Consider the following 13,217-nt stretch of genomic DNA (forward strand, 5'->3'; position numbering starts at 1 on the left):
CGCAAGACCGGGGTGTCATTGCCAAGTCGGATGTCTCGGAGGTGTTCCGCGAACCGGTCAGCCAAGCGGCGTCCCGTTTGACCGATGTATAAAGAAGGGCAGAGAGAGCAGGAGATGCAGTAGATAACATTGGTAGAAGTGCAGGTGAAGGAGTCGGTGATATATATATATACACACACACACATATGCTCTCTCTCTCTCTCTCTCTCTCTCTCTCTCGCTCTCTCTCTCTCACATATTCATACATATATGTATATTATTTACATATAATTATGAATATTAACTTGTTATTTTGTTAGGTAAAACTCGTAATTTACAAAAACCAATCGGCTATTGTAAATATGGTGTTTGAAGGTCGAAATTCAAACATTGAAAACTGGTTCTCTATCACAAATCTGAAAAGCTCCCCATGGCATGATCTAACTCCAGGCAACGTTCCTGTGTTCTCACTTCAAGGAAATAAGTATGTCATTATTATCACTATATTTTTTATGCTTATGTCATATTACGTCCTGGGATCAATTAACACGCATATTAACTTTGCTTTTCAGCCATCTGTGGGCAATAAATGAATTATGTTTCTACCAATTGATTGCATTTAATTGATTATAACATATCACCTGTATTCGAGAGAATACATAAAGATCATTGTTTCTCAAAAAAAAAAAACTGGTATTATTGTAAAGGACAACTTTGACTTACATCCCTCTTAAATAATGGGCCGAACTTATCTGTGATTGTTATATTCTCTTGTGGTACTCCATCTTCCATTGCTCTTTGAGATTACCGCCTCCAGTTTGCTTTTATTACCCCCATATTTCAGGCTTAGTATCTATAGTACAAGTTCTTCTTCTTCTTCTTCTTCTTCTTCTTCTTCTTCTTCTTCTGTTAAAAAAGTACCAGTAACGCACTGTGGTTGATGTAATCGACTTAACCTACTCCCCCAAGCTGCCGTTGTGGCAAAAATTTGAAATCCTTACTATTATTATTATTATTATTATTATTATTATTATTATTATTGAGTGAGAGAGAAGTACATGCCATCAAAGTGACACTGGGGTAAAATATACGAAGCCCAGAACACCCGTCATGGCTACTGCTGTGGCGGACCTCACCAGGTGAGAAGTGGGCTGGTCCAGTACTAATAAATGGTGAACTGACACAGTTAGTGGTTTCAGTTAGCCAGTCCCGCAGAGAGCTCATAAATCTATTTTCCTACCCTTCCTTAATACCGGTTCCCATATGCTACTCATACTGCACTCGGTCTGCTTAGGAGGTTGTTGTGTCCTAGCATATGTGTTGCTTCTTTTTATTTTCGTATTTTCCAGTGGTGTTCTCTGTCTATTATTTTAGCATCATCCCACAGGCGAAGGTGGTCTCCATTTTCCATACATGATCAGCTATACCCGATTTATCAATATCTTCTCGTGTCACAGCTTCGTGATGTTCTTCTACTCCTATTTTGAGGTGGTGGTATGTCTCGCCTTTGTATGACCTACCACAGCTGCATAGGATGGAGTTCACGCAGTATTTGGTCATATTCTCTTCTATTGGTGGTTTTACTCGAAGGAGATATTTGCGAAGTGTTGTATTACTTTTGAATACTGTACTGAGGTCATATGGGCCGCATATCTTTTGTATTTTTTCGGAGAGGCCTTTCACATAGGGTACACAGATTGTGGACCGTTCATTGGTTTCATTCTCTCGTTTCTTCATAATTAGAGTGGATAGTATACTTTTGGGTTAGTTGTTGCTTGATAGGTTGTTATTGAGCTTAATCATTTCTTCGTGGTGTGTATCACGATCGCTACTTATATTCTTTGCACGATGTTTTAGGCACTGAGCAAATCCTCTTGTCACACTGTATGGATGACACGAGGAGATATTGATAAATCGGGTATAGCTGATCATGTATGGAAAAATGGAGACCACCTCCTCCTGTGGGATGAAGTTGAAATGATAGACAGAGGACACCACTGGAAAATACGAAAACTAAAAGAAGCAGCACATATGCTAGGACACAAGAACCTCCTAAGCAGAGCGAGTGCGGATATGAGTAGCATATGGGAACCGGTATTAAGGAAGGGTAGGAAAATATCAGATTTATATGCCCACGGGCATATCGTGTAGTGGTTAAGAGCGCGGGCTACTAACCCCAAGATTCCGAGTTCGATCCCAAGCAGTGACCGGGATCAGCCGAAACGTTGTGTTAAGAAACAAGATGAGGGCAAATATCCGTCAAATGTAAATAATGTACATAATTCCCCATCTCTTAAATATAGAACTGTATTTTCTCTTTCTTTTACCCCTCTTCAAGTAGATCCTGTGTACATTCGCCTTAGGTTGTAGGGCACTATACATCGTCATTGTCTTTCCAGTAGTGCTATCGAGTTGGTTAATCTGCGCTTGTGTCTATTTTAGGATAGGTGCAATATAGCGGACATCATCATCATCATCATCATCATCATCATCATCATCTTCATTATTACTATTATTATTATTTTATTATTATTATTATTATTATTATTATTATTGTTATTAAGGCGGCGACCTGGCAGAATCGTTAGCACGCCGGACAAAATACCTAGCGACATTTCGCCCGTCTTCATGTTCTGAGTTCAAATTCTGCCGAGGTCGACTTTACCTTTCATCCTTTTAGTGTCGATAAAATAAGTACCAGTCGATCACTGGGGTCGATGTAATCGATTATCCCCTCCTCCAAACTTGTTGACCTTGTGCCAAAATCTGAAATCATTATTATTTCTTCCATAGCTTAAACCGCTACTTCTATATAGGGCGTTTCGAAGGTGCGTGTGAGGCAGATCGTGGCTGGCTGGTTGTTATTCAAGGTCCACGCACATGTCCATATGCAGTTTTACAGCATTACCCTTCAATTTTCTATGCCAGCACGGATTCCCAAACCACCTGGGCAAGCGGTGAGTCTTTTGTCGTCTTTTCTTTCACATTTTCTCTAAGTATTTGTGTTCCTTTCAATGTACTACTACTACTACTACTGCTGCTGCTGCTGCTGCAGCAACTACTACTACTACTACTACTACTACCGTTGCTGTTGCTGATGCTGTTGCTGCTGCTGTTAGCACTACTTTTGTAATTGTTATACATATTGGAACCGGCGTGGGTGTGTGATAAGGAGTTTGTTTCCTAATTACATGGTTTCGGGTTCAGTCCCACTGCGTGGCACTTTAGGCAAGTGCCTTGATTATAATTCCGCAACCTTACCTCACCTTAGAAAAATCAATTTTTGTAATTTTTTTAATTTCAATTAACTTTCTTAAACTTGGTTAAAATTACAAATACTTTATTAAAATATAAGTTTTGTAGCATAATATTTAATAGTTATGATAAACCTTTCTACTGGAAGTACGAGGCCCCAAATTTGGGGGAAGGGATTAAGTCGATTACCTCGACCCCAGTGCGTAAGTGGTACTTATTCAAACTACCCCAAAAGGGGATGAAAGACAAAGACGACCCCGGCGGAATTTGAACTCAAAACGTAGCGGTAGACGCGCAAACGATTCTGCCAGTTCGCTGCCTTATTACTGGGTTGTCCGGAAAGTTCGTGCCGATTTTTAAAGGGAAGAAAAAGATCAATAAATACTTGCCATTACATTTTTAATCAACCAAATATGAACCATTTTGTTGCACAATACGTCTCCATCTTCACTTCAACTTGAAAATACCCTCTTCCCAGAATTGAGGTGGTTTCATGGCAAATAAGTCGAAAGATAAGCTGCTATAAATCGGCACGAACTTTCCGGACAACCCAATAATAGTTGTAATAATAATACAATCTTTTTAACATAATTTTCTCAAGAACCTCTTCATCCTTACTTCTCAGTCACATTTCAGTCACCTCCTCTTACTCCCTTCTTTCTTTGTTTCTTTACTCTCCCTCCTACTTATATTCTCCTACCCCTTTCTATCAGTCATCCCTTCTTTATATATTTCTTTCTCTCTGCCTCTCTTTCTCTGTCTTCCCCGGTGTCTCTTCTGTTTGCTTTTCTCTCTCTACCACTCTCCTTTCTTTCTATGTTTGTTTACAATCCATACTCCGACTACCGCCAAAGTTCGCCGCGTAGAGAAAGGTAAATATAATACGTTCCCTCTCTGATAGAGAAAAAGCATTCACAAAAATTCAGTGGAGCCTGGTCAAATATAACAACAACAACAACGACACAAACGGCCACAACAACACAAACAACAACAGCAACAGTAAAAATTTATTCTTTTATTAGCCGCAAGGGCTCACATACATAAAACATTAAATAACATGCAACAACATAAAAGACAAAAACAGGACGATAGAATGGGTTTTACAGCGTGTATACAATATAAATAAAAATTAGAATTGAACAAATTAAAACCCCTAATTGAGGAGGTGCTTTAAGGTCCTCGTGGAAAAACCCAGAAAAGCCACGGGTGTCTGATCAACAGGGCAAGAACACTTCTTTAATTTTTTTTTCATAGGTGTACACTCAGAATTGGTCGTTTCATACTGGCCATTCTTCCAACATTCACCTACCTTTCAGCAAAGTTGCTACAAGGCAACACTTCCCTCTCTACCCTCAACTTCCTTTTCAATTGAAACTTGAAAAAGTTGATGAGACTTTGGCCAAAGAGGAAAGTGTCTGTCTTTAGCCCTTTCAAACGGGTCCACCATACTACCTATTTCGCCACAGCCTCCAGACAAATAAGAATTACCTGCTCCTCCCGGCCAAAAGAGGACGGCGGGGCAATCTTCACACTGGATTCAGCTGATAGCCGGATTCGTCCCACTACGACAACAGTCATAATACCTCCGAACATATTGACAATGACACCAACAGAAACGGTAACTTCACAAACAGCAGCAACAACAACCATCGCGATGACAACGCGAACGAACACACACTAGAACAATATTTTGTCAAGTTTGCTTCTACAGATATTTTATAGAAATTTATAGCCAGCACTGATTTTTGCTACAACGTTTCGTATCGAGATGTCAGATGTAAACAATGTGACAGAAGACAAAAATGGGCAATGAGTGTATATGCCATATTTCGGGTGTTGTTTCCCCTTCATCAACACTCATCTAACCTATTGTTGCCTCCGAACACATTGCATATATAGCCACCGCATACAGCAGCGTTAAGTTATTGAATATATCAAATTTACATATTAGACGCATTCTTGGTGGCTGCTGTGTAAACATTAATGATTTGTAGTATGTGGTACTTCGTTATGCAAACATAATATACTATAAAATATACTAAATGTTTTTCTCAATCAGTACCACGTTCCACTGCGTCAGCTTCTTACATTATTTTGTTAAGGTTGTTTCTATAAATCGACAGCCTGCCCAACTACATCCAGGCGATGCAACCCAAGATCACCAATGTGAGGGAAACAACGGTATGGGAGTATGAGGAGAGAGAGAGAGAGAGAGAGAGAGAGAGAGAGAGAGAGAGAGAGAGAGAGAGATCCTCAATGCTCATATGATGATGTGATTAAAACTCCCAGGGGTAAAAAAGCGTACGTGGTATGGGGGTGAATCAGAAATTGGGCTAACGATTGCAATGGTACGTAAATGATAATCTAAATAATAAAAGAGTTAATATGATCTTAAAAGCAAGAGGTTTAAATGGAAAAAACTTCCTGTTTTACAAGAAAGAGGGTTCAACAAAATGTTCAAACTTTAAATCATTTAAAAAAAACTGGTTGTTTTACAGAAAAAGGTTTAAAAGGTTGAGCTTTCAAAAGTTAGAAACTAGAATCGAGAAAAAAAAAAGATGGAATTAGGAGTGGCTGTGTGGTAAGTAGCTTTCTTACCAACCACATGGTTCTGGGTTCAGTCCCACTGCATGGCACCTTGGGCAAGTGTCTTCTACTATAATCCCGGGCCAACCAAAGCCTTGTGAGAGGATTTGGTAGACGGAAACTGAAAGAAGCCCGTCGTATATATATATATATATATATATATATATATATATATATATATATATATATATACATACACACATATACATGTGTGTATGTGTATGTATATGTGTATGTGTGTATGTTTGTGTGTCAATGTTTGTCCTCCCAACATCGCTTGACAACCGATGCTGGTGCGTTTACGTCCCCATAATTTAGCGGTTCGGCAAAAAGAGACCGATAGAATAGGTACTAGGCTTACAAAGAATAAGTCCTTGCGGTCGATTTGCTCAACTAAAGGCGGTGCTCCAGCATGGCCACAGTCAAATGACTGAAACAAGTACAAGAATAAAAGAATTCCTTTGCACTTTTTTGAAATGCTCATCTCCTTAGCAGACAAATCTTATTTTTAAAGGGGTGGGGTGAGGAATACCACCTCTTCCCTTTTATATCATTTCTTTTAGAGGCACAAGTAGACGTTTTTGATGGGGATTAAGGTCGGAAGTAGATGAATACTGGAATGGAGGAGAGAAAAGAAAAAGGAGGGCGGAGGAGGAACATGAACAAAGGTAGGCTCAGGATGAAGGATGATGAGCTATTTGAAGAAGAAAGATAGAAGGAGGTGACCTCATGACCATATAGAAGTCCTTTTGGGGAAATCCCCGTTGTTAATATTGATGTTTATATAACAGCTCAGCCATAGTTAGCACCAGCAGTACAATAATAGCAACAACTGCAGCGGTAACAGTATTAGTAGTAATGATAGTAGTAATAGTAGTCGGTGTTACTGTTCCTTTTCATGAAATAGTAGTAGTGAGCCGTTGTTTGTAGAGTATACTAAGCAAATTAATTGCTGATTCTACAGACAACAGCCAGGATTCTTGTTTACATTGAGAGATCTGGCGGCAGCGTTGACTGAAGGAAAACCAACGATGTTAAAACACTGGTATTTCAGAGTCCGCTTACGTCACGGAATCGTGTGTGTCGTCAGCACATCGTCTGAAAGGCACAAGTTGTTCTCCGAAGACGAAATGCAACAGCAATTATCAAATTCACGCTCAAATCTGCCAAAATAAGTTACGAATCAATGTGAGGATCATCGAGTTGTTATTGTTGTTGTTGTTGTTGTTGCTGACGCAGTTGTTCTTGTTACTGTTTTTGCTATAGTGTTACTGTTTTGTTCTAGTTGATGTTTTTGTTGTTGTACAGTTTTTGCAGTTGTTACTGTTTTTCTTGTCATTGATAATGTTGTTGTTTTTGTAATAGTAGTAGTAGTAGTAGTAGTAGTAGTAGTAGTAGTAGTAGTAGTAGTAGGTGTTCTTCTTGTTCATGTAGTACCAAATAGCTCTTTGTTTTATAGAGTACAGTAAACAGATTAATTGCTGATTCTATAGGCAAGAGGCAGCGTTCTTGTTTTCATTCAGGGATCGGGAAGCAGCCTTGACTGAAGGGAAACAATGATGTCAAAACACTGGCGTTTCAAAGTTTCCTTAATCACTGAATCGAGTGTGTTGTTAATGATATTCTTTTTTTTTTTTTCTTTTTCAGGACCTGGAGTGGCTGATTCCTTGGCTATATTTATCCGTTTGATTCCAAACTGACCAATCACACGATCTCTCTTGCTACTATTATTGTTGTTGTTGTTGTTAACATCTATGCTTACACGATGACCATCATCACTGACAATATGTCAAGCGTCACTTAAAATTCAATAACCAACTCAATCCTTCAGCAATCTTTTGTTATCAATCACTTTTACTATTTCTCTCCATCTAGAGTAACACAATTATTGTTATTATTTAACACCCTGTTAATTGTCATCAAGATCTATAATAAAAAGCCTTCCAGATGAGACCTTCATGATTTTTGGAATTATTCCTGTAAGTTATCTAATGTGTCAGTTTCAATTTTCAGATGGTGAGGTCTTGTTTGATGACGGTTTGGTTGCTATTTGTAGCAGGACCCGCAGCCACTTAGAAACTCTATCTCGTGTTTTCTTATATATGCTGTGTTGCTTCTTTGTGTGTATCTGTATGTGTGTGTGTTATTTCGTTACTGCCCACAAGGGGCTACACACAGAGGGGACAAACAAGGACAGACAAACGGATTAAGTCGATTATACCGACCCCAGTGCGTAACTGGTACTTATTTAATCGACCCCGAAAGGATGAAAGGCAAAGTCGACCTCGGCGGAATTTGAACTCAGAACGTAGCGGCAGACGAAATACCGCTAAGCATTTCGCCCGGCGTGCTAACGATTCTGCCAGCTCGCCGTGTGTGTATGAGTTGTATATGTGTGTGCGTGTGCGTGTAACGTGCAACGTGCGAACATCTAAATTTCCTCAGTGCCTTTGCAATGTGTGTGTGCATTCAAGTTGAGATTTCTGGCGTTAGCTTGGTATGCATAGGAGCGTATGTACTCAGGGGCTGGACTAGTATGCTCTTCTACTCTTTACTCTTTTACTTGTTTCAGTCATTTGACTGCAGCCATGCTAGAGCACCGCCTTTAGTCGAGAAAATCGACCCCAGGACTTATTCTTTGTAAGCCTAGTACTTATTCTATCGGTCTCTTTTTGCTGAACCGCTAAGTTACGGGGACGTAAACACACCAACATCGGTTGTCAAGCGATGGTGGGGGGACAAACACAGACACACAAACATATACAAAAACATACATATATATATATACATACGACGGGCTTTCAGTTTCCATCTGCCAAATCCACTCACAAGGCTTTGGTCGGCCCGAGGCTATAGTAGAAGACACTTGTCCAAGGTGCCACGCAGTGGGACTGAACCCGGAACCATGTGGATGGTGAGCAAGCTACTTACCACACAGCCACTCCCACGCCTATGAATATAAGTGTGTAGGTATATGTGTAAACTTTTGCAAGACATTTCCTGAGTGTGCGCTGCTATAACGTATGTGTGTGCTGTAGCAAGTGAATGGGCAAATGCAGATTGCAGTGTTAATTTCTATATGTGAATGTTGCCGAGGTTCAATCGAGAATTCATAGTTAAGTTCATAGAATACAAGAGAAGTGGGATATAAGTAGGTTGTTTTTGTAGGCGCAGGAGTGGCTGTGTGGTAAATAGCTTGCTTACCAACCACATGGTTCCGGGTTCATTCGCACTGCGTGACACCTTGGGCAAGTGTCTTCTACTATAGCTTCGGTCCACCAAAGCCTTGTGTGTGGATTTGGTAGACGGAAACTGAAAGAAGGCCGTCGTGTATATGTATATATATATATAATACAAAGAATATATATACATGTATACACACATATATGTACATACTTACATCTACATGTGTATATATATGCATATCAGGGTACAGGACATTAGAACAATGAACTACAGACAACGGAACGAACACATAGAGAGCCACTTGGAATATTCCTTCATCAGCTGCCTCTATTCTAACCTGACGTTTCGAAGATAAGACAGAACGTTCTCTAGAATAGTCTCTTCCTGAGTAGTGGATCAACCCACTACACAGAGGATTCCAAGACAGGAAAAATTGGACAGTGAAAACAACATTCAAAAGCCGTACGGCCAAACGCGAATCTGAGGTAGAACGCTAGTAGTTCGTCTTGCCTTCACAGCGGCTGGAGTGAAAAGAAAGCTGACCACAGGTCACACGAGAGCAGAGAGGATGGTGGAGGGAGGAAGTGGAACAAGGAGGAAGGGACAGAAAGGTATAGCAGTGAAGTAGAGGCCTTTGTATATGTTTGTGTGTCTGTGTTTGCCCCCCAACATCGCTTGACAACCGATGCTAGTGTGTTTACGTCTCCGTAACTTTGCGGTTCGGCAAGAGAGACCGATAGAATAAGTACTAGGCTTACAAAGAATAAGTCCTGGGGTCGATTTGCTCGACTAAAGGCGGTGCTCCAGCATGGCCGCAGTCAAATGACTGAAACAAGTAAAAGAGTAAGTACAGTATTGTTGAGATTCCAATGAAAGAGCTTTGGATCTAGGTTAGAAACCGGTTCTTTCTCCATAGGCAAGAAATCTTGAAATAAATTGAATAATGACACACAGACACACACACACACACATTTATTTATTAATAATATATATACATACATATATACATACATCTCTCTCTATCTATATATATATTATATATATATATAATATATGTACAGAGTAAAGATTGTATACCAAAATAACGTGGTAGTCGACGAATGCTACTGCTATTTAGCCCCAGGAAACATCGTATCCATCTGGCTATACGGCACACTCTCTGTGTCCTTATATTTTCAAACAAGGGAGTTTACCATCCCCACTCACCACAAAACAATATCTGCCTATCGTGATTCTAGGTTATTTCCCTTCATCAGCACAGAGTAACTGTTCGGATAGAGGTGGCGCTGCTAAATTCTTGTTCGGAATATATAGTTTTCAAAGTGACACACAGGCATTGAGCTAATAAAATAGAAAATTTACTATTTGTAAATCTCTCAACGAGAAACATTCAGTAACAGTACTCTAGAATACTGTCTCTTCTATCCATCTTCTGTCTGTCTGCTTTCCTCTCTTTCTTTCCAACTAGTTCACCTCACCTACTAAAATTGAAGCAGATTTGATCAAGTCCGTTAGATCTTTTTGGGTTGCGCGTTTCACATTGTTACAGTCGAAGCGTCTTAGATTCACCGGCTTAGTCTCTGTTCTTGTAATTATTATATCATCGAGTCTTTTCCTGAGGTTTCTCTGTTCCTCACTCATATCCCCTCTTATTTCAGGGTTTTCTACATTATATTGATTGGCCGGCCTCTCCTCCACTACAACTTCACCTTGACTACGCATTCGCTGACCTTCACCTACGTTATTCTTTTCGAGATTCTCACCCCTACAGAGGCTTTTCCTGTGGCACCTTCACGATTGGTTCTAATTCCGTTCACACCGTTATCATCATTTATTTTGCTTGAAATTTTCACTCACAAATGAGGTGTTTTTTTAGGTTACTACCAACCGATATCTTTATCTGGACACCATCTCCATCAAGGCAGGGTCCTTGCTCCTCTGGTTTGGGGCTTGGAGGGTTCCTTCTCCTAGGCTGCTTGCCACCCAGCTTAGGAGTTATTATTATTATTATTATTATTATTATTATTATTATTATTATTATTATTATTATTATTATTGTTAAGGCGGCGAGCTGGAATAATCATTAGGGCACTGGACGAAATACTAAGCGGTGTTTCGCTCTTCGCTACGGTCTGAGTTCGAATTCCGCCGTTCATACTTTCAGGGTCGATAAAATAAGGGAAGTTTTGTTTCATTATGTTCTTCTTTGTGCGTAAACATGACTTGGTTGTAATATGATTGTTGCTCTTCTTGTGTACTTACATCTAAGCACTGTATTTGGTGAATCGACGAGTTTGTTGGTGTTGATTTTGTCTATGTGATTTTATGTGTATCTTTGCTGGATGTGAGAGATAAAGGTCTACGTATCAGTTTACAGTTACGTGTGTGTGTGTGTGTGTGTGTGTGTGTGTGTGTGTGTGTGTTTGTCTCCCCAACATCGCTTGACAACCGATGCTGGTGTGTTTACGTCCCCGTAACATAGCGGTTCGGCAAAAGAGACCGATAGAATAAATACTAGGCTTCCAAAGAATAAGTCCTGGGGTCGACTTGCCCGACTAAAGACGGTACTCCAGCATGGCCGCAGTCAAATGACTGAAACAAGTAAAAGAGAAAAGAGAAATCGTCACGTTTCGGTGTTAAAGGAATGTTTTCACCTTTTCTTTTCCGACCACGTAACAATTTAGTTGAAGGCTAATTTGTTTCAGTGCAATGCAAAGTGAAAGCTCTGTAAAATTTCACGAAGCCAAGAAATTCACAAAACTTTTGTAACGGAATGGGAGTTGACATGTGCAAAAATGAAATTCAAATCACTTGTCACTTCATGAATAAATTCTCAGAATTCCGGGGCTCAAAAGTCACTCTAACGGGATTTATATTGGTCAAAATGTTTGGTAGTAATAATAGCTTTTGCTGAGAACTGGATGAGAGTTTTAAACATCTTTTGATATCGCTGTCTGCGAACGAAGCTAGACTTCAATTTTCAGGAAACGGAAAAATCATTATGTTTTGTTTATCTGTTTACGTCGTTGCGACAATGAACGACTGAAGAATATGAAACCGTGATTGTTGTTGTTGTTGACTCTCCGTCGCTTACGACGTCGAGGGTTCCAGTTGATCCGATCAACGGAACAGCCTGCTCGTGAAATTAACGTGCAAGTGGCTGAGCACTCCACAGACACGTGTACCCTTAACGTGGTTCTCGGGCATATTCAGCGTGACACAGTGTGACAAGGCTGACCCTTTGAATTACAGGCACAACAGAAACAGGAAGTAAGAGTGAGAGAAAGTTGTGGTGAAAGAGTACAGCAGGGTTCGCCACCATCCCCTGCCGGAGCCTCGTGGAGCTTTAGGTGTTTTCGCTCAATAAACACTCACATCGCCTGGTCTGGGAATCGAAACTGCGATCCTATGACCGCGAGTCCGCTGCCCTAACCACTGGGCCATTGCGCCTCCACGAAACTGTGATAACAACAAGTCAAATATGCTTCAAAATACTATCTATTGCTGTAAAAGAAAAAGGATTATTGAAAATGCCGAAAACTGGCTAGAAATAGCAGTCACAGTTATTTACTGTTGCTATATGATCGGCTGGAATTTCATCAGTGTGGGAATGGCTCGTGGAAATGACTTCTGGCTCTAGCATCTGTTGAACGTTTGATGCGAACAATAGAGAAGGCAGGTCACCAAGTTAGGAGTAACATTCAGCTGACAAAGACGTTGGAGTTAACATTTTAGTATAAAGACATCCACGGGTATTTTTCTTTTGTCGTCTGCGGTCATCATTATAATACCGTTGGAAGTATACAGTATTAAGTAGGCTGCTTGTAAAGGCAAGAATGACAACACTAATATTTGAATTTTCAGATAATTTTGTTAACCCGGAACGTTTGCATTTATATGAATACAAATAGTTGATCTAATGGAAAATAGCCATGAAATAACAAGGAAATCCTTGAAAGTCTTCTGCAATTCAGTATGTTAGATAATTTATATCTTCTGCAATTTAGTTTGTTAGATAATTTATATCTTCTGCAATTCAGTATGTTAGATAATTTATATCTTCTGCAATTCAGTTTGTTAGATAATTTATATCTTCTGCAATTTAGTTTGTTAGATAATTTATATCTTCTGCAATTTAGTTTGTTAGATAATTTATATCTTCTGCAATTCAGTATGTTAGATAATTTATACCTTCTGCAATTCAGTATGTT

General features: G+C 39.7%; 1 protein-coding gene across 1 annotated transcript in view; it reads left to right on the top strand.

Annotated features, from left to right (window-relative positions):
* Positions 1 to 7,777, top strand: part of LOC106882135 (uncharacterized) — a 23,693-nt gene extending 15,916 nt beyond the window's left edge. The window contains exons 4-6 of the mRNA XM_052977699.2: positions 300 to 463; positions 2,773 to 2,936; positions 7,468 to 7,777. Coding sequence (XP_052833659.1) covers positions 300 to 463; positions 2,773 to 2,936; positions 7,468 to 7,520 — 381 coding nt within the window. The 3' untranslated portion in view covers positions 7,521 to 7,777. The remainder of the gene's footprint in view (positions 1 to 299; positions 464 to 2,772; positions 2,937 to 7,467) is intronic.
* The last annotated feature ends 5,440 nt before the right edge of the window (positions 7,778 to 13,217 follow it).

The sequence above is a fragment of the Octopus bimaculoides genome, chromosome 28 (genome assembly GCF_046866305.1).
Source record: "Octopus bimaculoides isolate indiv1 chromosome 28, ASM4686630v1, whole genome shotgun sequence".
Classification (NCBI taxonomy): domain Eukaryota; kingdom Metazoa; phylum Mollusca; class Cephalopoda; order Octopoda; family Octopodidae; genus Octopus; species Octopus bimaculoides.